At 35.0% G+C, this 24,083-nt stretch overlaps 1 protein-coding gene across 7 annotated transcripts in view; it reads right to left on the bottom strand.

Annotated features, from left to right (window-relative positions):
* LOC120414173 (pericentrin) overlaps positions 1–23,839 on the bottom strand; it is an 84,447-nt gene extending 60,608 nt beyond the window's left edge. For 5 of the 7 annotated variants that reach the window (XM_052710252.1, XM_052710255.1, XM_052710248.1 and 2 more), the window contains exons 1-2: positions 23,552–23,838; positions 416–3,139 (exon numbers count right to left, since the gene is read on the bottom strand). In XM_052710252.1, coding sequence (XP_052566212.1) covers positions 416–3,139; positions 23,552–23,638 — 2,811 coding nt within the window. In that variant the 5' untranslated portion in view covers positions 23,639–23,838. Of the gene's footprint in view, positions 1–415; positions 3,140–23,551 lie in introns of all 7 variants that reach the window. The other 2 variants (XM_052710246.1, XM_039575238.2) reach the window with 1 other exon arrangement.
* Positions 23,840–24,083: the final 244 nt, after the last annotated feature.

The following is a 24,083-nucleotide window of genomic DNA, read 5'->3' on the forward strand; positions in this document are numbered from 1 at the left end:
GAAATTGTATTGATTTTATAGATTTTCTAAGAAAAAGTCGAAAATAACATTTTAAAATGGCTATATCTTGAGAACTACATCAGCAAACCTTCTGAAACATTGCCCAGAGATACTTGACAGTCATATGAAGCAAAATTGAAAAGTGTTACTCTTCGAAACAAGTGCTGAAAAGTTCAACTTTTCAGCATTTATTTTGAAAAGTGTTGCTATTCGACTCGTTCAAGAATGACAGGAAAAGTAAGTAGTTTCACGACGGAATTGCCAAAAAGTTCTTTTTATCAAGTAGTGAATAAAATTAAAATTAAATAATAAAGAATGTAAAATTCTTATTGGGCACACCATTGCATAAAAGCTACTGTAATCAAAATTCAAATCCCAATTTTAGTAACCTACTACGTCTTCTCATAACCCTTACCTTCTCAACTTCCGCCACCACCTCCATCACCTCGTCCGCGCTGCCCTCGCCCGCCGTATCGATCGTCGTCGGCGTGATCTTATGGTGCGTCGGGCTCAGATAAATCTCCTCCTTGAGCTTGCGCTTCGGGCTGGTATGCTTCGACTGGTAGCCTCCGTTCTCCTCGGGGAACTCCTCCTGGTCGGAAATGTCCGACACGGTGTCGTTCGCCGAAACGCGCCGACTGTGCATCGAAAAGACCTCCTCCGAGTACTGCTTTTCCAGTTCGACGCACTTTTTCTCGAAATACGTGCGCAGGTCGGCCATCTCCTGGGTGTGGCGAGCTTCCAGCTCGGTGCGGAGGTCGACGATTTCCGTCGAGCCAGATTTGACGTTTGTTAACATTTGGCGGAGGCGACTGACTTCCGCTTCGCGCTCGTTCTTTTCCGCTTCGAGGCGTTCCTGCAGGACTTTGGACTCGTCTTCGTGGGTGGATTTGAGTTTGTGCATTTCCAGATTGATGTAGTCGTCGAACTTGCCCTGCACCATGTTGAACAGGCGGAGTTCGTCCGGGGAGAGGTACTTCCGGAACTGTTCGAGCTGTTTGGTCATGGGGGCGGTGGGGATGTGCAGCGGGTTCTGCTCGGAGTAGTCAATGTCGAGGTTGAGGTCGAGCTGGCGCTCGCGCGAGTTTCTGTTTGAGCGCTCCTCGTACATGTCGGGGAAGTCCGACAGGGCGTCGTCCGTTTCGCTGACTAGATCGATGGAGATTTCCGAGATTCTTTGGCCGGTGCTTTCCTGGTCGCGCATCCAGTGCGGTCTTCCGCGGATAGCTTCTACGTTTTCGGTTAATTGCTTACGGATCTGGTTGATTTCTTCGGCTTGCTTGTCGACCTCGGCTTGGAGCCGGTCGCGATCTTGCAGCGATTCTTGCAACTTTTCCGCTAGGATTTCCACCCAGCGATACACATTGCTGGTGTGGTCCTTTTGGGCGGGAGGTTCCTCGTTGAGTGGTCGATATTCGGTTGAGTTTGTCGCCAAGCTGTTTGAATCGCTGCGTTGGTTGTCTTTTAGGGAGTCTGGACGTGGTTCTTTGAGAGATTCTCGTCGCGAAAACGAGTCGGCTTCTTTGTTGGCGATGATTTCTCGAAGCTCTTTCATTTCGAGCTGCATCGCTTGGAACATGTTTAGGCTGACGACGCTGTTGAAGTCGATGGATTTGTTCAGGGACAGCGAGTCCGGGATGTTTTCCTTGTTATCCTCGTAGATGGTGCTTCCGATGCTGAGTTGCTTCTGGAAGATGTTTTCGTCCAGAATTCGTCGCATTTCCTTGCCCTTTTCGAGCACCACGAAAGGTCGCGATTGCTCGTCGTCCGTGGTTGGTTTACTTCCAGAGTGGTTGGAAGTTGTCAGTGTGGGTTCCGACTCTTCGGAGATATCCTCCAGTGCTTCCTTAAACTCCGTCACCTTTTCCATTTGCTTCACCGCGGTAGCTTTATCATCTTCCACCAGCTTATCACTAGGCACTTCCAACTCATGCTGCGACTTGACCTCTTCAAACGACTTGCTCGAGGTTAGTATCTTTTCCTTCAAATCTTCCGAACCCACTTCTTCGGGTGAACTCTGACCGCGCACTTCCTTCGACTTGTCGAATTCCGAACCGGTCACGTTTTCCTCGAACGAACTTGCTTCGTTCGCGACCGACGACGACGCCACTACCGAGGGATTCGACATCACAATTTCTTCGATCGAGTTATCTTCCTGATCGCGATCATCTCCCTCCTCTTCAAACTTTAAGGCACCAAGACTGGCAAACGGTTTATCCTCCCCGCCACGAGATTCACTCCCCCCAGTCGAACCGTCAACACTTTTGCTTCTTCCCTCGGAAGACGACATTTTCCCCTCACTCCGATCACTAGCCACACGATCACTTTCGGTGTCCCGAGCCAACTCGGAGATATCGTTCGTGGTGTTCAAACTGTTGTCCCCACTGTTGTTGTTTTCATGCACATGCGATTGCTTCTGCAGCTTCTTCAGCGCGTTCAAGCTGACCTTACTGTTGTTGATCAGCACGTCGTCGTCGTTCAGCGGAGACAACTCCTTCTGAACCGGTGCCGGCGCTTCAACCCCTTCCGAGCCCGACTCAATATCGTTCAATATCTGCTCCAGCGAGTCCACGTCGTGGTTCTGCTGCATCAACTTCTTCTTGTTGGCCAACCTGACCCCGAAATCACCCTCACTCTCCTCCTCCTCCTCCCCCTCCTCCGGTTGAAAGTGCACCGCAATCTGGTCCCCGGACAGCTGCAGTTCATCGATGTCGAACTTCCCCCCGCCACCGCCCAACTCAAGTTCCGGCTCGTCGTCGTCAATATCAAACAGCTGGCGCTTCTTGCTGCTTCCAGTCGCGACTGCGGTCGTCGCTGCCGTCTTCGGACGACCCACGTTCAGTGGGACCACCTTTTCCGAAACACTGCTCGTGCCATCGTCGCCGCCTTCCTCCCGAATGCTTCCACTCTCCTCATCCTGCGTTTCGATTTCCTCCATAATCTCTAAGCTATCGTCATTGTCGTGGCTTGTGGCACCGCTGGCACTGCTGACGCTGCCGAGGATTTCGTCCTCGAGCTTGAACCGAACCGACGATGCAACCGTGGACGACACTGATTTGCTGGTGGCACTTTTCGTCGAGGCCGGAAGTCGGGGCGAAAGGTGACTAGTGCTGCTGCTCCGGCTGTTGGCTGTCGAGGCCTGGAATAGAGGGAGAGAGAAAAACAGGGAAAAGATATTAGGCAAAAAGTTGGTTGGGCTGGATTTATGACCTTTGCTTGGGGCGAAGTTTTCATTGTCAGAGTTGGAAGTTGTGAGGGTTGCGTAAATGCCGTTTACCGAAATAGTTTGGATATTTATGTCTCTGTAGTGGAAAGCATGTTTGCTATCATAAAAAAAACAACTATACAAAAATTGGTTTCTAAAAACACAATTAAATTAGAATTTTTTTTAAGTTTGAAAACATGTTTTTTTTTATCGAGTATCATTTCTTAAATAGCGACTTCCAAGAAAAGTGTCGACGTGGTTTATGGATGGTCCCTTAAAAAATATCCGAAAAGTCAACACGTGAATTAAATTTATTAAAACCTATAAATTGACGTTATGAAACTTGTTTTTGTCAATTTCCAACGGATTTTATGTTTGAATGATTAAGTTTTCAATTCAATTTCATTCGATAACTGAGCTGAAAGCTTGGCCCAGTTAACGTATGCTGCGTATGCTGCAAAATATTTTTAATTTTTAATTGAAAATAAAAATAATTTAATAAAAATTCTAGACCTAACCCGTAAAATTTTCTTGGAATGTGACATGAAATTTCATAAAAACTTGAAACTTGATTTCACATCGTCCTTCGATCATTTCGCTTTTGAATTGTTTTTTGACGCTATTTTTTGGGCTGCAGCCCGGGGGTAAACTGTCAAAATTTTCGCCGCCGATTTGTATTGCATTTGCACTTGAAAATAACCTATAACAGTTTGTAATTTGAAAACGGTGCACAATAATTATAAAATAAGCTTCTTTCCGAATTTGACTGTACTCATAAAATGTCTTTGAATATTGAAATTTATGTTATGATTTCAAAAATTTGAAAATATTTTTTTTTTCAATAAGTTTTTGAATTTAGATGAACTCATTTTTAAAATTTTTAATTCTTTTCAAGGCTATATCTCAGCAACCAGTAATCGGATCAACAGTGTCCGAAAATGCAATTGTAGAGAATTTTTCTAGCTTTTGAATATACATTTTTTCGAATATGGAAAAGGCTCGACACTTCTTTTTTTTTTAAATAGACAATTTTGTTCAATAATTTTTATCAAAATTTTACAAAAGCATTTTCGATTTTAAATTCATTTCTAAATCTAAAAATGATTTTTTGATTTTTTTGTTTGTTAATTTTTGTTACTTTCTAAAAACTAGAGGTGGGCAAAACCGCTCTTTTTAAGAGCCGCTCATTTTTACTCGCTCATCAATATGAGCGGCTCATTTTCAAAATTTCAAAATGTTGATAAAAATGTGTATTTCAATGAACGGGATGATTCTATGTATTTTTAATTTGACTTTTATTTGAAGAACAAAATTAAAACAAAAAATGCATGAAAGTAATACGTTTATTATAAAAAAGCCATATTTGTATTTTTTTGTAAAAATGTCGGGAAAAGTCGGGAATTTCAAGCATACTTGTTTAAAAATTATTGTAGGTCTCTTGAATGATTTTTTTTTGTAATTTGACTCAATTATTATAACCTATTTAAGGCAATAAATATTGGATGAATAACATGGCAAGCATTTGACACAAATTTGAAAAAAATATGAATCGCAAAATTTTAAGTTATTTTTGACACAGTTTACCAAACAAACAACATCTAACTTTAAACAACAACAATGCTATTGCAAAACCAATATAACCTTAAATTCAACGATTATGGCTAGAGTAAAGCTATGATCTGTTTCATCTTGTCACATTGCTTGAATTTTTAGAAACAATTTCAATTTGAGTTTGGCAATTGTTTTATTCTTGGTAAATATTTTAATATTTAATTGTTAAACTATATTTATAAAACCATTTGAAATATTTATTCCATATTCAAACTTTGTAAACGGGTAAATAACTATAGATAAAGCTTTTCAGTAAACGGAAAACTTAAATACCGAATAAATTCCATAAATTTTTCGTTCTTTAAACTATTTTAAAATATTAAAATATATTGAACAATTATTGAATTCTAGACATTTTGGTTTAAGTAATTGCAAATATGTTTAAAGGATTTGTTTCTTCAATCATTTCGCATAAAATTATTGATAAAACATGGAGCCTTATCAATCTAGAATCATTATTGAAAAGAAAAAAAACAACAACAACAATGTTAAAAAAAATTACAAAATAAAAAGGGAACCTGATATTTATTTTAATAGCTGTAATCAAGTTTGAAGTGCTCTTCGATAAAAAAAGAAAACTATGAAAATAAATTGTTTTTTTTTCTTCAGATATTTTGTTCGATGGTTGAATTGACTTTTTATAATGAGTTTTAGCTTTGAAATCATACATAAGACATGCCTTTTTTTAAGGTTCTGGAAAAGTCGAGAATTTGAAAATGGAATTTTAGTGGTCACCCTGAATGCTTTAATTTTGAAGTAATTTCAAATAAAGCTAGGAAACTGAAAATATGCGTATGAAAACTTTTAAAGCGGTGTTTAAATATTGGCATAAATGCTATTAAAGGTATTTCAATGAATATTGATGAGAAAGTTTCAATAGAACCCCAACGAAACATGTCGATTCAGCTCTCAAAATGTCGAGAAATAGACTCTCTTTGCAACGAGGCTTTTATTTGGCATTAATTTATGAGCATTAAAATTATTAAATTTACATTTTCAACTCTCAAACACGTATTTAGTACTACAACTTGTTGAATATATAATGAATTATAATCAGAAACTTGAGAAAGATATATGTTTAAAAATCATTCCGTATTGGAACGGTTCGTTCAATAGACCGAAGTTTCAAAAAGAACCGCGGCTCTTTTTTATGAGCCATGATTCGCGCGCTTTTTTTTAGTGAACAGGCTCTTCGAACGGTTCGCTCTTTTTCTGCCCACCTCTACCAAAAACACTTTTTCCATAAAAAACACAACTCGTCCAAGCTTTCTGATAAAATATTTTTGCGACTGAAAAATCAAGTCTCTTTTTTAGAAATGGCCAAATATCACTAAAAAAATGGAAACTTTTTTGCAAAATTGAATTTTCATAATAGTGAAATTTTGTCGTGTCATTTTCAAGTGAAAGAAATAATAAAAAGCCAAGCAATAGAATAGAAAAATACAGAATAAAATAGATAAGATTATTCCCAAACGATTAGATATCAAGAAATTTACAGCAAACACTTCCGCCATATCTCAACCCACTCCCAAATTCACTACATTCTAGTAAGGAAAGGTCATGCCAAAAGTTTCTTCCATATAAAAAAAAAATAAACAAATTATTCATCTGACACGCAATCGGGTTGTAACTTTCGATTTTCATCGCAAATTATATCAAACCACAAAAAAGGGGAAAATCACCCTGCCTGTTGCGGTTCTTTTGCTTTGCAATAAAATATGTAGGTCATTTTTTGAACAAGAAATTAAGTTGGCCAACATTGTTGTGATCAATTTTTAGTTAGTCAACAAGGTACTAATCGACTTGTAGTTTGCCAAACAGTAACGATAACAAGTTGTTATTAAGGCAGTTTATTTTTCGCTTCAATTTCTGCTATTTACTTTTTCGTTCGCAAATCGCCCCAACATATGTACAAGCTCGACAAAGGCAAATATGTTGATTATTTCGCGCTTTCGCGGTTTGTTAAATCGATAGGGCAAGAAGCGGCACCGAACAAAGGCTTGTAGTAGTAGCATTAGGTCTATCTTTACGTTTTCTGGTGACATCAAGTCGCGCTAACCCAAGTCAATTTGAGTTCTTATTCCTGACCTATTTCGCCGAAATTACTATCTAATAGTTATAACCGACATTTGAATTGACTGTTATTGTCTTTTAAATGGATCACTCTGAATTTCTAGAGATTTTGTTTAAATTCCACGCTGAGCTTTAGTTCAAGCATTACAGTTGAACAAAAAAAAAAATAGTTTCAACACATAAAAATTCTTCCACAAAAGACATCGATTCGAACCAAATTATGCACACAAAATTCCCTGCATTTTGTCTGTAACATTGCATAACAGCACCCTTCTCAAAACACAGCCGCACCACCCAGCAATGTAAACCGATAACAAATTGAGAAATCAATCGAACGCACCGCAAAACGGCTTAGGCGAATCTCTGCCTAATCGGAATGCACCCAGCTCAGCTCAGCTTCACAACCGAAAGTTGCACCGATGTTCACCGTTCAAGAATTGCCGAAATACTGAGACGGCGGGGACCGCGCGAAGAAGCATCGTGCTCATCGGGCAAAATTTGAACCAAAAAAAAAGAAGCCTAGCTGTCTTCGCGGATTGCATGTCGAACGAGAATTCCGATGGTGTAAAATGTTGTTTGTTTTGGATATTTAGCGTATGGATTGCGATATTTGGCATTCGATTTCCGAATTCACCATTTAGATTATTGGTTTTGTCCATGTAACTAAATGATATTCGAAAATCTGTATCTTGGAAAAACATTTCCTGACTGATATGGTGTCTTCAACAAAGTTGTAGGTTATAATAAGGCAATTAAGAAAAAAAAGTTGCACTCTTAAAAACTGACCCATTTTTTATGTAAGGTTAACATAAAATGGGTCAGTTTTTTTTTTAATTTGCGGCTATTTTTATCAATTGTCCTCATTCTAACTTACAACTTTGCTGAAGACACCATATCAATCGGAAAATATTTTCCTGAGGTACAGAAATCCGCATTATATATATATTTTTTTATTATGTTTTAAAGGATGAGAAAATGCAACTTAGCCCATAAGTATGGAGATGTATGGAAGCAAATCACGGAGATATACTGCCCATGTTCACATAAATGTCCCATATGCAAAAACAGCAAAATGACAAAATGCAAGGCAAGTTTGCCTCACACATAAGGTTACGTGTTAAGTTTTCACGAAAAAACTAGATTTTTCCAGATTCCTAGAACAAAGTACTGGATATTATTGGTTTCTGAAAGATCACATGATTATGAATCAAACTTGATCGAAAACTCAAAAGTGATGAAAATGCATATGGGACATTTATGGAACAGAAGCAGTATACATCAAAAAAAAATATTGACAAAGAAATATTTTTAAAATCTAAATTAAAACAATTGAAAAGTACTTTGAATTTCCATTGCACTAAACAACACCGTTTTCGTGGTCCGAATGGCCCTCTTGAAAAAGCTCCTAAATTTCCGCCAAAAAGTCATTTTTATTACATCCTAGTGGCCACTCAAATCACATTTTCGCACGGAAAGAAGGTTTATCGTGAATCTTACTAAATTTCGGTTAAAAACCCTAAAAAAATTGGTTGTTTTTTCAACCATCATTTTTTTTTAGCTGGAAATCCTAAAAAAAGTCCTGGATTTGACAGCTGGATCCAGGTCCTAAAAATGATAAATCTAGCTAAATTTTTAGTAAATTTTACTAATTTACAAGCTGGAAAAATGCTGTCAGTCTCAAAAGCTGTATGTTTTGAGAAGGTCTGTTAGCTATTTTAGCTAGATTTTATGGTATTCTAGGAAGTTTTATAGTTAGCCCAGCGAGTTTTTAGGCTGTTTCAACCAGTTTTTTTTGGAATCATTCTCAAAATTTTCCATTGATGGCTGCGAAGCCAGGTATTTTCACACATCTTTTTAGCTAGTTTAGCTAACTTTGCCACTATTCTTGGTAGGTGTTTTGGTTGGAATAGCTAATTTTTCCACTATTTCTACAAGTTTTCTTTCAAAAGCCTCCGTTGCTGCCTGCAAAGCACGCATTATTCACCCAGCCTTTTGGCTGATTTAGCTCGTTTCTTTTTTGTTCTTGCTTCGTTTTTCGGTAAGTCCAGCTAATTTTTTGACTGTTTTAACTGGTAATTTCGAAATCATTTTTTAAAATCCCTTGCTGCCTGTAAAGTTGTTTTTTATTTTCAAAAAGACTTTTGCTGGTGTAGCATGATTTTCCGCTATTCTTGGTACGTTTTTTGGTAGTCCAGCAAGTTTTTTGGATGTTTCAATAGTTTCCAGGCTTTTAAACTATGTTATAGTTGATCATCCTAATTGTACGGCTTTGTTGCGATATTCTATTGACAAATAAAAAAAAATGAAATACAGTAATACAAAAATACAAAAATACAAAAATACAAAAATACAAAAATACAAAAATACAAAAATACAAAAATACAAAAATACAAAAATACAAAAATACAAAAATACAAAAATACAAAAATACAAAAATACAAAAATACAAAAATACAAAAATACAAAAATACAAAAATACAAAAAAAAACTTACAAAAAGTTATTTTGGTTAAATTATAGTAAATTCATGTTAAATTTAAACTATGTTTTGCATTTAACAAAGTTTAAATATAACATCAAATTACTTTCACTTAAACAAAATAACTTTACTTTATCCAACTTAATTTAACTAAATTTAACTTAATTTAACAAACTTTAACATAATTTAACTTAATTTAACTTAACTTAACTTAATTTAACTTAATTCAACTTTATTTAACTTAATTCAACTTAATTTAACTTAATTTAACTTAATTTAACTTAATTTAACTTAATTCAACTTAATTTAACTTAAGTTAACTTAATTTAACTTAATTTAACTTAATTTTACTTAATTTAACATAATTTAACTTAATTAAACTTAATTAAACTTAATTTAACTTGGTTCAACTTTATTTAACTTAATTTAACTTTATTTAACTTTATTTGACTTTATTTAACTTAATTTAACTTAATTTAACTTAATTTAACTTAATTTAGCTTAATTTAACTAAATTTAACTTAATTCAACATAATTTAACTTAATTTAACTCAATTTTACTAAATTTAACTTAATTTAACTCAATTTAACTCAATTTAGCTTAATATAACTTAATGGAACTAAATTTAACTTAATTTAATTTAACTTAATCAAACTTATTTTAGCTTAATTAAAGTTAACTTAATTTAATTTAATTTAACTTAATTTAACTCAATTTAACTTAATTTAACTTAATTTAACTTAATTTAACTTAATTCAATTGAATTTAACTTAATTTAACTTAGTTTAACCTAATTTAACTTAATTAAACTTATTTTAACTTAATTAAAGTTAACTTAACTTAATTAAACTCAATTTAACTGAATTTTACCAAATAACTTTAAATTTAACTAAATTCTACCAAATTACATTAAATTCAACTGAATTCTACCAAATGTAATAACATTTGAATAAATGTACTTACATTTACCTATATTCTACTACATTTACCTAAATTCAACTACATTTTTCTAAATATAACCATTTTCAACTAAATTTAGCTCAATTTAACACGTAATTAAACTTGATTGAAATTAATTTGACATATATTAACTGAATTTAACATAATTTCAACTCAATTTTACTTAATTTAACTTTATTTTACTTAATTTTACATAAATTTACTTTATTTTACTTAATTTTACTTAATTTTACATAATTTTACTTAATTATGCTTAATTTTATTTAATTTTGCTTAATTTTACTTAATTTTGCTTAATTTTACTTAATTTTGCTTATTTTTTTTAATTTTACTAAATTCAACTTAACACAACTTAATTTAACCAAATTTGGGCAAATTCAACTAAATCACACAAAAAATAACTAATTTCAACTGAATGTATCTGAATTTAACTAACTTTTGCTTAATTTAACTATTTTTTTTTAAAATTCATCTTAATTCAACAAAATTTATTTAAACTTATCTAAATTTTACTTTATTTTACTAATTTAAACTAAATTTAATCAATTTTAACGAAATTTTACTAATTTCAACTAAATTTAACTAATTTTAACTAAATTTTATCAATTTAACTGATTTTAACTGAATTCTACATTTTTATTTAAATTTTACCAAATGTAACTTAATTTAACTAAACTTAAATTGATTAAACTTAATTTCACTTAATTTCACATAATTTCACTTAATTTAACTTAATTGAACTTAATTTAACTTCATTTCTAACAATATTTAACAATATTTATGGATGTGCTTAAAAGGCATTAGGTACCCTATTTGTTCGGAGCTGTCAAACATTGGCCAATCTATGTCTATACATTCTGTACCCGCCGCCCCTCCAGGTGGACAGATGTCCATACAAAAAAGAATACTGTGGACAATCGCCAGCCTCCCCTTTCCCCTGCCAAAGTGTTCACGTGGTTTAGGGATGCTCCCCCTTTATGTTAAGTACATGTTTTTACCTACGCATCATCCAAACAATAACGAGAGGCTCAACTTCTAACCACTTTCCCTCAACACAACAAACTTCTCACCTTATCTACTGAAACTTACCTTCAGGTGTCGATCCGCAGAAAACCTTCCAGGCTTTTGATTTATTCACTCACACAACACATTCTATCACCTTTTGCACTTGCACTTGCACTCAAACAGCACACATAACCATCAACATACTTCGCGAACTGAGCGGCTCAAACAGGATCGAACACGATACAAGACGATGCTTTGTTTTGGTCTCGAACTGATGACCTGTCAAAAAATCCATGCTGCCGGTTCCAGCTAATTTTTCGGTAAAATTACGCAAAATTGTGCTGAAACACCATTATTTTTGGTAAAATCTCTCCTGTCATTTTGATTTGGGCTGTCAGTTTTGGAAAGCAAATCAGCAATCAGGGTTAGCTATTTCACCAATCCCAAGTTGGTAAATTTAGCTGTAATTTTAGCTGATTCAACCAAAAAAATCACTGTTTCACCAATTTGAAGCCAGCTAATTTGAATTGTTAAATTTTGGATAGAACTCTTTTCCGTGCGAATTCCCGACCCTCAAATAATAGGAATTTCTCACCAAAAAATTGTTGCGCAAACTGTTTATCAAAAAGTCAACCGAACATAATTTCTTAATAAATTTTAAAAAGCTACAATTTTATTAAAAATATAAACTTTACAAATTTATAGAGGCATGGAAGCACTCATAATTTCTACAATAGGAAAACAAAATGAACAAATTCAAAAATATTTTCAATCTCAACAATACATCAGAATGTATCGTTTTTTTATACATTGTCAAACAATATTATTTTTTTCTTTGGTTTAAATAGGTAAAGAAAAGGGATGGAAAAAAGATAAAAAAAGGTTAATTCCTAAAAAAAAATCTAAATATCAAAAAATTCTTGCAAAAAAAGATGTTTTAATCAAGTTTTCATTTTGTATTTGTGTATTTTAATATTTAGCTCCAAAAATCCATGTTGATTTTCAAATTTGTTAGTATTTTAATGTTTTCAATTTAAATAAAAAATCCAGTTTAATAACAATTCATGCTTTACCTCCGATTTAATGCGAATTTTGGAAGAGCCAAACATTTTAAACATATTTGCAATAGATTGAAATAAAAAAGAACTTTAAATTTGTTGTTAAGTGCTCAGAACGACTCAACTAGAATTAGGCCAAATATTACAAAATTTTCAAATTATTGCTTGGGATTCCAAACTTTTCCCGACTTTTTGACAAGATCACAAATTCCCGTTTTTTTATGAATTTTGGCGAATTCCAGACCAATGTACCCGATTTTTCGACTTGGGTGGTCACCCTGCCTCCTGCCATTGAAGGGTTAATTGAATGTAGAAAAAATATATTTTGTATTTTTTTAAAATTTTATCCATCACTTCAGATTTTATTCTAAATAGCTTAAATTTCTTTACAATATTCTTTTCTAGACTTCTAATTTTGATATTATTTTGAAATTCATGCCAGATGTATATTTACAAATTAACAGAAGTAAAATTACATTAAAATTCTGAAAATAAATCTCTCATCATCCCTAGATGTAATATTACCATGATTTTTTTACTGTGCATTTTATTTCTCAAAAGTCATCGTCTCAACAACATATAAAGCAAAACAATTTAATTGGGCCAATGTCGATGTTTACACAAGGGACGAGCAAGATATACTTCTTGTTTACACTTTAAACAATGGCCCAATTCCATTGTTTTGCTAAATATCAACAAATAAAAAAGATTTTTTGAAAATTTTGCTTTTTTAGAAAATAGTTGATTAGAATAATATGTTTTTAGAATGTTATTGACACCAAACAGATCAGAAACCCCTTCTCGAAATAGTGGTTTTTGAATATATACATACTGTTTTTGTACGGAAAGCTGCCAAAATTGTATGCGCAAATGCGTTCTTAAGGGGGAAGTCCTAAAAAAAAGTTCAGTTAATTAAAAAAAAAACACAAATAAAAGCCATTTGCGGGTTTCTTGGAGGATTTCTCATGAACGAAACATAGTTCATGATCGTTCCAGAGTTCATAGCGCTAAACAGAAAAATAAAAATCAATCGCACTTTTTTTTCTAAATAATTTTATAAGTAACTCATATAGGGTAGCGTAGTCATCAATGAGACACTTTTGGTTTTCAACTTTCAATGATTTTTGTATTTTTATCATCTGCATTTTTCAATGAGCTTTTTGTTACATTTTCTTTCTAGTAAATTGTTCTAGCATTGACCAAAATATAAGATCGATCTGATGTCTACAGCCAGAGTTATTCAACTGTCTCATTGTAGACGCACTTGGCAGGAACAATGAGACAGGTGGGGAACAATGAGACACTCTATAAAAATCAAAACTGTTCGAGCTAAACATCATGTTTTTGTGTTGTATCATTGCAGGTGACTTGGCTTGAACATTTTAAAGCAATTTTGCCAACTTGAAACTTTAATTAACAAAAGTTATACTAAAAAGTATCTAAATTTTGTAAAATCCATATATTCATACCAAATAACTTTATATTTTTGGTTAAATGAAGTTTAAACTCAATAAATATGCCAAAAATCACTTTAAATTCATGTTTTGAAAGATTTCTAAAGATTTTGAAAAGTTTAATGAAGAAAAATCAAAGTGTCTCATTGTTACCCATGGGCTGAAAAGAGTGGGGAACAATGAGACAGCCCTGGATTCTGGGTATATTCTTAATTTTGGTCAAAACTGATGAAAGGACATTGTAGCCCAACTCATTCCCTATGAATAGTCGAAAGAAATCTGAAGAAAAATTAGTTTTTGTGTTAATGGCAGCCTATGAGCGAAAATGTAATTTTTGTCCATAATTTACTTTTACACCCCAGAATCAAACATTTATGAATAACTTTGCAAGGGAGCGTCCATAACCAAAGCCACTATTATGGCAAACGTGTATCAAGTAGACAAACCTTTCCCCCAAATATGAGCCTGATTGGTTGAAACTACGACTTGTGAGAGCCATTTTATCATTGTTCCCCGTGTCTCATTGATGACTACTCTACCCTAACAGCACTTAAAACCCTCACGGAAACCATAAACCACAACCACGAACGAATATGATGTACTTCTAAACAACTTCAAACACCACAGACGTAGAATTCCCCTCCGAATTCATTTATCTCGTCCACTAATTACTTGCCTTCTCCTCTACATGCATATGATGGGAGACGCTTTCTAACGGCGGCGGCGGTTGCTCTGTATTATTGTACGAAGGAACCATAAATTAGTTAAAAATTCCAAATGCTCGAAGCAGGCTGGTCGCGCGTATATCACCCAAATATTGCCGCAGTTTTCACTATTTCCTTCTGTTTTCAAATTGGAAGCGTTTTTTTTCCTTTCTCGCAGCGAATCGAAGTAGGCACGATGCGTACAGCACGGGATTCCGATCGGAACTGACTGCTAGACGAGATCGCGAGTTTTGGTTGTTTTGAGACGGTCTTGTTGCAACGCGATGTCTGTTTTTTTAGAGGAGAACAGACCCTATGTTTACAAATCCATTGATCCAAAACCAACTTATCAAATACAATTTTAGTCTTTAGTCTTGATCATTCGGAGTGTAAATTTGGAAACTCTATGTGACATGGGACAACTATGAGTAGACCGGCAGTAATCCCCACGTAAATCTCACTTTGATACCTCCAAACTTACAACATAAGACAGATCGACATTCCTGTTCGACAGCTTGACGAGACAGCGGATCACTTCAATCTCTTCCATAGATTACCTTCTGAAGAGGGCAATTCCCCCTTTCTCGCACTGACACATTGACGACCATCACCGTAGACTAAACATATCCGACCGAAGGGTGCCATGATTTGTTGCAACGGACTTAGCAATGTCGAGTCGATTCATTTGTTCTTCCATTCTAAAAGAGCGGAAGAACCGAAAGCCAACATGGCTTAACCATCGTGTTTTCGAAAATTCAAAGAACTTGGCACAAATCAAATGCTACCCACCCACTGTTCATGGGAACGCCGCGCGGACGCAGCTAATTTTGGCCAGCACTGGGACGCCGCGGCGAAGGAATTATGTTATGCACGTAAATAAACATCACACTGCATTTGTTTGTCGTCTGCTACGCGTGATGTTACAAGAGGTTTTACATGCGCGACATGCGTCAAAACCATTAGAAATCGGACGGCGGATCAACGCGCCAACGATGGATGGCGTCGTTTATCGTGTGAATTTGATGAAATGGGTGATATTAATTTGCGAGGATTTATGAGCATTTTTAGTGGTAAATATATCATTTAGAACATATTGAAATTTATTGATTCTATTTTAGAAATTTTTTAGTTTTGTCATATCAATCATAAGAAAAACCTTTTTATAGTAATTTGTTTAAGACATTCAGCTTTCTATTTACAGCACATCAAAAGTGTAATGCTGGAAAAGTGTTTGAAAGCGGTTGTTTAAGATTTTTAATTGTTTACAAAAAAAAAATATCGTGAATATATTTCTACCACAATAAATAGAACATCGGGACCATCCATAAACTACGCGGACACTTTTTTTTTTGAGTCTCAGACTCAGATTTTTCTGGAATTTTTTTATGATTGCAAATCATTGGTTTGTCCATACAATTCTCCATACAATTGTGGCAACCTTCTATACAAAAGGCTATTAAAATATTCAACAATCTTCATTTTGAGAACGGATTTTTGATCGAATTGTTATCTTTGGCAAAGTTGTAGGTATTGCTTAGAACTTTAAAGAAGAAAAAGTAACAGTTTAAAAAATTCACCCTATTTTTAATTGAACTTTACACACAAAAAATAATTGCGCAAAATAACGATTTTTTGAAAATTCTCTATTGTTATATTGTTTTGAGCTATTTCACAAACAATACAAGTTGGGGGAGCGGCCGTGGCTGACTGGTTACGGTGTTTGCTTTGTAAGCGAATGGTTCTGGGTTCGATTCCCATCTGCTCCCAACGAGAAAGTTAAGAACACATAAATCTGAAATGATGAATATGAACGAAAAATCAAAGTCGCTCGAGGCGGGGTTCGATCCCCCGTCCTTTGGATTGGTAAGCAAAAATGCTAACCACTAGGCCATGACGACTTGGTGACCTTGGACTGGAATTAGGAATACTGTTACAGAGAGCGAGTTGTGGCGCTATAACCACGGCAAATAGTGTCCAGGGCATTCGTGGAAATACAATGTCCCATCCCAGAGGGCCCGGAGTACCAAACCTTCTTAGCATGGTGCTCCCAACGAATACAACCCAATAGGGGGATGGCGTCGCTATTTTTAAACCACGTTTTCCACTTTTACTCATCGAAACCGACTACTTTATCGACTTCATTTTGCTGGGCGAGATAGGGCGCAGTCTATTTTTAGACGATGACTCAGCACTTTAACACTCTTGCGCTTAAAAAAACCAGATGGCAGCACGATGCAACGCCACGTCCCTATTACGAGTCATCTCTGCGATACGGCTTTACGCAGTAGGCCTGGCCGGTTTAACGCTTGAGATGTTTCAATGCATTCTAATGCAATGGCGCACTACAAATGTTAATAAATGACAAGAAGAGTGCTAGGCGTCATCTAACCTAAGGCACTCTCCAGGATCCCTTCGAAAGATTGGCTGCGCTAGGGTCTGATTAGATTAGATTAGATTAGATTTCACAACTATGGCACAAGTTGGTCAACATTCATTTGGCAATGCTGCCATTTTTTTACGTCGCAAAAAATTGTATTTTTAAATTTATTTTTTGATTAAAATCAAACTTGCAATCGAGGTACTTGAAATAAATTTTGATATCGCGCATCGTTTTTATGTTATACAGTCCAGACTCGATTATCCGAAGGCCTCGAAAAAATTTCACTTCGGATAATCGAATCACGATTTTTTTTGTTGCCTAATTTTTGATTGTCAAGCTTAAGTATGTCCCCTAAACAACGCTAAACATATGAAAGACAATAGCTTATAGGACCTTTTTTAAAAAAAAACTCTGGATTCTATCAATTAATAGGCAATCAACTATTCAAATTTGACTAAAATGGGGTCGCAGAACTCGAATTTGATGTTTAAAACAAGAAAAAAGGAAAGGAAAAAAAAATTGTTCGTGATTCGATTATCCGAAGTCCCATACAAACCTTCGGATAATCGAACTTCGGATAATCGAGTCTGGACTGTAGTCACCTAAAATTGTGTTTTTTTTTGTTGAATTAATATTTTTTTTTTACCTGTAGAAGTCATGGTCAAGATTGATCGCTAAACATATTTTTTCTTGAAAAGATCAGAAAATTTCCTAAAAATGAGCTTCAAAGACATTGAAATATTGAACTAATGGTTACTAAGATACAGCCTCTGAGATAAAATTAAACTGGAAAATGATGTTTTTTTGTACACCACCAAAATAGCGTCTAATTTCGATCACTCAGCATTCAACAAATATGCGTCCGATCCTCAATTAAAAAAAATGAAAGCATCGTGAAACCCCTATCCTATCTTAATAATAATTTCAAAATTTTCAAATCAACCTCAACATTTAAAAAAAGCCTAAAAACACTTATTTTCGACCATATCACTTTTGTTTGGTTTTGTTTATTTTTTTTCCAGGCTTATTCTACAAACTCCAATAACTATATTTTGCCTATTTGATGTTTTCATGGTTTCCAGTCAATTTCTGTGTTTAGGTACATTTTTTTAATACGCAAATAAGAGAAAGTTCGTCGAATTGTCCCATGTAATTTTTCGAAGATTTCGATTTAATTTTATTTATGCTTTTAGAAAAAAAAAAACGTATGACGACCAAAAGTCAAGAACGGTCAACAATGACATGGGACAATTAAGCGTAAAACGGCAGTTTAGAGAATTTGAAGAGATAACTTCAGAGCTGTGACCCAGCAAGAGCCCGTGCATAAACCACGTGACCTTCAAATCATTCAACCCTCCCCCACCCCTCCGTGGTTTTTTCTCCATACTAAATTTAAACTTTTTGTATGGAGCGTGTTTTTTTCTCGAATGGAGGTGGTTTCATCCTTGGTAGACCACGGGGAACTGAGATATGGCCGGCTTTTCACCGGAACTTTTATTCCGACGATTTAAGAAAAATCCCCTTCGGCCAAATATAAACGAAAAATGTCGCTCTTGACAAGATATGACGCATAAAGATCCCCCAAGATAAGACAGTACAGAATTGGCCACAGGAACCATGTTCCGGGGCCCCGGTGGAAGATTGACCAGGAAGGTCCAGTAATTTTGGATACCATTTTTGTATGGACACTGTACAGCTGAGCAGTTCTCTAGGATTTCGGTCATTCGATTTTTTTTGTATTTTTTAATCCGACTGAAACTTTTTTGGTGCCTTCGGTATGCCCAAAGAAGCCATTTTGCATTATTAGTTTGTCCATATAATTTTCCATACAAATTTGGCAGCTGTCCATACAAAAATGATGTATGAAAATTCAAAAATCTGTATCTTTTGAAGGAATTTTTTGATCGATTTGGTGTCTTCGGCAAAGTTGTAGGTATGGATACGGACTACACTGGAAAAAAATGATACACGGTAAAAAAATTTTGGTGATTTTTTTATTTAACTTTTTATCACTAAAACTTGATTTGCAAAAAAACACTATTTTTAATTTTTTTTATTTTTTGATATGTTTTAGAGGACATAAAATGCCAACTTTTCAGAAATTTTCAGGCTGTGCAAAAAATCATTGACCGAGTTATGATTTTTTTAATCAATACTGATTTTTAAAAAAAAATCAAAATTTTGGTCGCAAAAATTTTTCAACTTTATTTTTCGATGTAAAATTGAATTTGCAATCAAATAGAACTTCAGTGAAATTTTGATAAAGTGCACCGTTTTCAAGTTATAGCCATTTTTATGTAACTTTTTTCTAAATAGTCGCAGTTTTTCATTTTTTAAAATTAGTGCACATGTTTACCCACTTTTGAAAAAAATATTTTTGAAAAGCTGAGAAAATTCTCTATATTTTGCTTCTTCGGACATTGTTGATACGACCTTTAGTTGCTGAGATATTGCAATGCAAAGGTTTAAAAACAGGAAAATTGATGTTTTCTAAGTCTCACCCAAACAGCCCACTATTTTTCAATGTCGATATCTCAGCAACTAATGGTTCGATTTTCAATGTTAATATATGAAATATTTGTGAAATTTTCGTCTTTTCGAAAACAATATTTTCAAAATTTTCAAATCAAGACTAACATTTCATAAAGGCCAAACATTCAATATTACGCCCTTTTAAAATGTTAGTCTTGATTTGAAAATTTTTTGCGACCAAAGTTTCGATTTTTTGAAAAAATCAGTATTGATTAAAAAAATCATAACTCGGTCAATGATTTTTTGCACAGCCTGAAAATTTCTGAAAAGTTGGCATTTTATGTCCTCTAAAACATATCAAAAAATAAAAAAAAATAAAAAAAATTAAAAATAGTGTTTTTTTGCAAATCAAGTTTTAGTGATAAAAAGTTAAATAAAAAAATCACCAGATTTTTTTTTACCGTGTATCATTTTTTTCCAGTGTAGTCCGTATCCATACCTACAACTTTGCCGAAGACACCAAATCGATCAAAAAATTCCTTCAAAAGATACAGATTTTTGAATTTTCATACATCATTTTTGTATGGACAGCTGCCAAATTTGTATGGAAAATTATATGGACAAACTAATGATGCAAAATGGCTTCTTTGGGCATACCGAAGGCACCAAAAAAGTTTCAGTCGGATTAAAAAATACAAAAATTAAAATTGAAGAAAAAAGACCGATTTCGTAGAGAATTGCTCAGCTGTCTAATTTGTATGGAGACTTGTATGGACGAAACAATTATGAGTAATTCTCGCTGAAAGTGGACCACTATTTACACAAGGTGCTCAAAAATCAAATGCAATGTACTTTTCCAATAGCCCCCACCAAGTTATGAAAGAAACCATGTTTGGTTGGTTGAGTTTGTCCTCACCTCGGCGCCACGAAGCGAAAACTTTTTTTTTAATTGGTAATTTTTTGACTTAGGCGCGTCTACAAAATTGCTAATAACTTTGCAAAACTTCAACGAACCCTTGATGTTTAGGGGTGTTTTGGAAAGGAAATGAGCAGAGCTTTCGAATGCACTTGTCAGAAAAATACCGTTCCATACATTTTTTAGCCATAAAACAACAATGTATTTTTAAAAGTCATTTTTGAAGGCCGGCGCCCCGCTTTATCGAAAAACTGACAAATCCATTCGAAAGCTGAGACGATTTCACATAAAGGATCAATAAATCTAAGGTGTATGTTCCTCCTATCTTTTTTAATCTAATTTTGATTCTGAGAGCGCAGCGCTCCGTTCGCATTTCGGGCGCCCAAAATGTTGCAATTTGCTTGCCCCATTTTAAGGTTTTGTCAAAAAATATAGGTGCTCACTTTTTAAATGATAGTTTATTGTCCAAGGATCAAGATGCACTATCGATAATTGACCAATATTTATGTTTTTGGGTTCTGCCAGGCAATGTCATGTCGAAAAGTTGTTTTTGTTTACTTTTTTTGTTGTTAAATGCTTATTTACAATTGGGTGGACATTTTTACAGTAAAACTAATGAATGTAGCATGTAGGAAATTTCACCACGAACATTTTTCTCGAGGAGAAAACATTCTCCATAAAAATTAATGGTGAGCAAAAGATGAAATATGACCGAATTCACAAGCGATTAAAATTACAGCATATTACCGAAAATAACTTTTGGGTGTGGCTCGAAATTTCACTGTTTATCTGAAATTTGATTGCAGATCCGAATTCAGCGACCTAAATAACTATGAGAAACCATACTTTGGGTTCCAAAACATATGCTGCATGTGAATAATAGGCCAATAATTCTGAGAAATTTGTAAAATTGGCACTTTTTTCTCACTAAAACTCAAATATCTTTGCGTTGGAGTATCAAAATTACGTTTTCTCCTCGAGAAAAATGTTCGTGGTGAAATTTCCTACATGCTACATTCATTAGTTTTACTGTAAAAATGTCCACCCAATTGTAAATAAGCATTTAACAACAAAAAAAGTAAACAAAAACAACTTTTCGACATTACATTGCCTGGCAGAACCCAAAAACATAAATATTGGTCAATTATCGATAGTGCATCTTGATCCTTGGATAATAAACTATCATTTAAAAAGGGAGCACCTATATTGTTTGACAAAACCTTAAATTGGGGCAAGCTAATGCAACATTTTGGGCGCCCGAAATACGAACGGAGCGCTGCGCTCTCAGAATCAAAATAAGATTAAAAAAGATAGGAGGAACATACACCTTAGATTTATTGGTCCTTTATGTGAAATCGTCTCAGCTTTCGAATGGATTTGTCAGTTTTTCGATAAAGCGGGGCGCCGGCCTTCAAAAATGACTTTTAAAAATACATTGTTGTTTTTTGGCTAAAAAATGTATGGAACGGTATTTTTCTGACAAGTGCATTCGAAAGCTCTGCTCATTTCCTTTCCAAAACACCCCTAAACATCAAGGGTTCGTTGAAGTTTTGCAAAGTTATTAGCAATTTTGTAGACGCGCCTAAGTCAAAAAATTACCAATTAAAAAAAATGTTTTAGCTTCGTGGCGCCGAGGTGAGGACAAATTCAACCAACCAAACATGGTTTCTTTTATAACTTGGTGGGGGCTATTGGAAAAGTACATTGCTTTTGATTTTTTAGCACCTTGTGTAAATAGTGGTCCACTTTCAGCGAGAATTACTCATGCTTTTTTGCCCATGGCCACAGGGAAGGATCCAACAAAGTTTTAAATAAATAAAAAAAACTCAATGGCCAACATTTTGGGGAATTGCTGAAGTGCTGAAAATTTTCTTTAAAAATGGTACGTCAATATTCGAAAATCTGTATCTTTTAAAGACATTTTCTGATCGATTTGGTATCCGGCAAAGGTGTAGGTGTTGATGATACAATTTTCCAGTATCTTTTTTTTTTTTAATGTATAAGGGACAAAACCCCGCAACTTTTGAGCCAAAACGAACTACTGAATGATTGAAAAAAGATTTTTAGAAAATAAACTAAATCTTACCTAACAAAAATTGCTATAGTTCTTTATTCGCAATTCGCAATAAAAAAATACTTTTCAGAAATTTTGATAAAATGTTCGGAAAATTCCCTAAAATTTTGTTTCATAAACATGGACGATTTGACATCTGCTTGCTGAGATACAACTGATAGATGAAAAAGAAACAAGCAAATTTAAGGTTTTTTTTAAGTCTCACCCAAACAGCCCCCTTTTTCCTAATGTCGCAATATCTCAGCATCTAATGGTTATTGTGCAATCAAAATTTTGGAACTCCGACTAGCATTTAAAATGGTTTTATCGTAGTATTTATCCCACTTGTAAGAGCTTCGTTAGATACTAAAAATCCTCATTTTTCAACATGTTTGCACTTTATTGCACTTCTTTTTGAATTGAAATTTCAAAGTTTCAATTTTGTTTCATTAAATACAAAGAACAATATGCCCTATACCGCAAGCTTCATCGACTAAAACCAGACCAGACTTTGTTCGTTCGCTAGCTTGGGCAATATTCAACATTCTTTGCGCCAATCGCTAGCAGCGCGTCAGCTGAAACCGCCGACTGGACCGTGACGATAGCCCGCGAATCATAATCACCCGTCGGGCCAGCGGAACATCTGTCGCTGGGTGAGAAGCCACACTCACTATAACTACTATTCCATCATCGCCTCTTTTTCATACTCAATCCGCGGAGGACCAGCAAACTGACTAACCAAACTCTAGAAAGCAGACGCATATTTCGCTGCTGCGTACACTCTTTAAAGTTGTATTAACACTTGGATTACTGAGTGTTTAGATTAATTTGAAAAGAATCGATTACTTCCTACTTGGTAGCCCAGGTGTTAACCTGAGCGGTTCGGAAAACCTCATCATCATCATCGTCTTAGAACCAGCGCGCAAGAGGCGCAAACCAAAACGGCCAATGTTGGCTGCGAGAGCTTAAAATAGACTACACACACAAGTTCTACTTTTCGCTGGCGGACGCACTTCCCCCCGGGGACCTTTTTTTTTCCTCCGTCCCGTTACGTCCTACCATCGCGCCTGGGCTCTCTCCGGAGGATTGCATTTTAAAAATGTACGACTTTTAAATCGATTGCAACAATCTTCGCGACGACACTTTCACCTGGTCGCAATTACGACGACACCAGCACTCACCTCTGCGGCCACCAGCGACGAAGAGGGGCTGCTGTTCTTGCCGGAGGAGGCCCCCTTGGGCTTCAGCTTGAGCCTGCCGATGTTCATCCTGGCGGTTTTCAAACACTCAATCGATACTCAAACTACACAAAGCCATGTTTTTCCTGAGGTCACACACTAGGCGCGAGCGAAAGTGAAAAAAAATATACGCAAATTCAGCACGAAAAAGCAACCGATTTTGAAAACTTTTCACGAAGCACAACAAAAAGTAGGACGACGTCCGCGACACCCGACTTGGACGAAATTTTATTTGTTTTGGACTGGCTGTTGGCTCGCGGGATGACGTTTGGCGGTTACAACGCTCGCAAAAGGGGAAGGTGCCGAAATATCGGACTAACGTCACATCGAGGGGTGCACGGGTGTTTTAGTACAGGAGTTGTTTTGTAGAATTTCGCAAAATAAAATCGACATTTTTATTTAGTTGGTTTTAAGTTATGTTTTTTTAATTGAATGATTTTTTGTCCCAATGCAAAAGAAGCCATTTTAAAATAAT

The sequence above is a fragment of the Culex pipiens genome, chromosome 1 (genome assembly GCF_016801865.2).
Source record: "Culex pipiens pallens isolate TS chromosome 1, TS_CPP_V2, whole genome shotgun sequence".
In the NCBI taxonomy this organism is placed as follows: domain Eukaryota; kingdom Metazoa; phylum Arthropoda; class Insecta; order Diptera; family Culicidae; genus Culex; species Culex pipiens.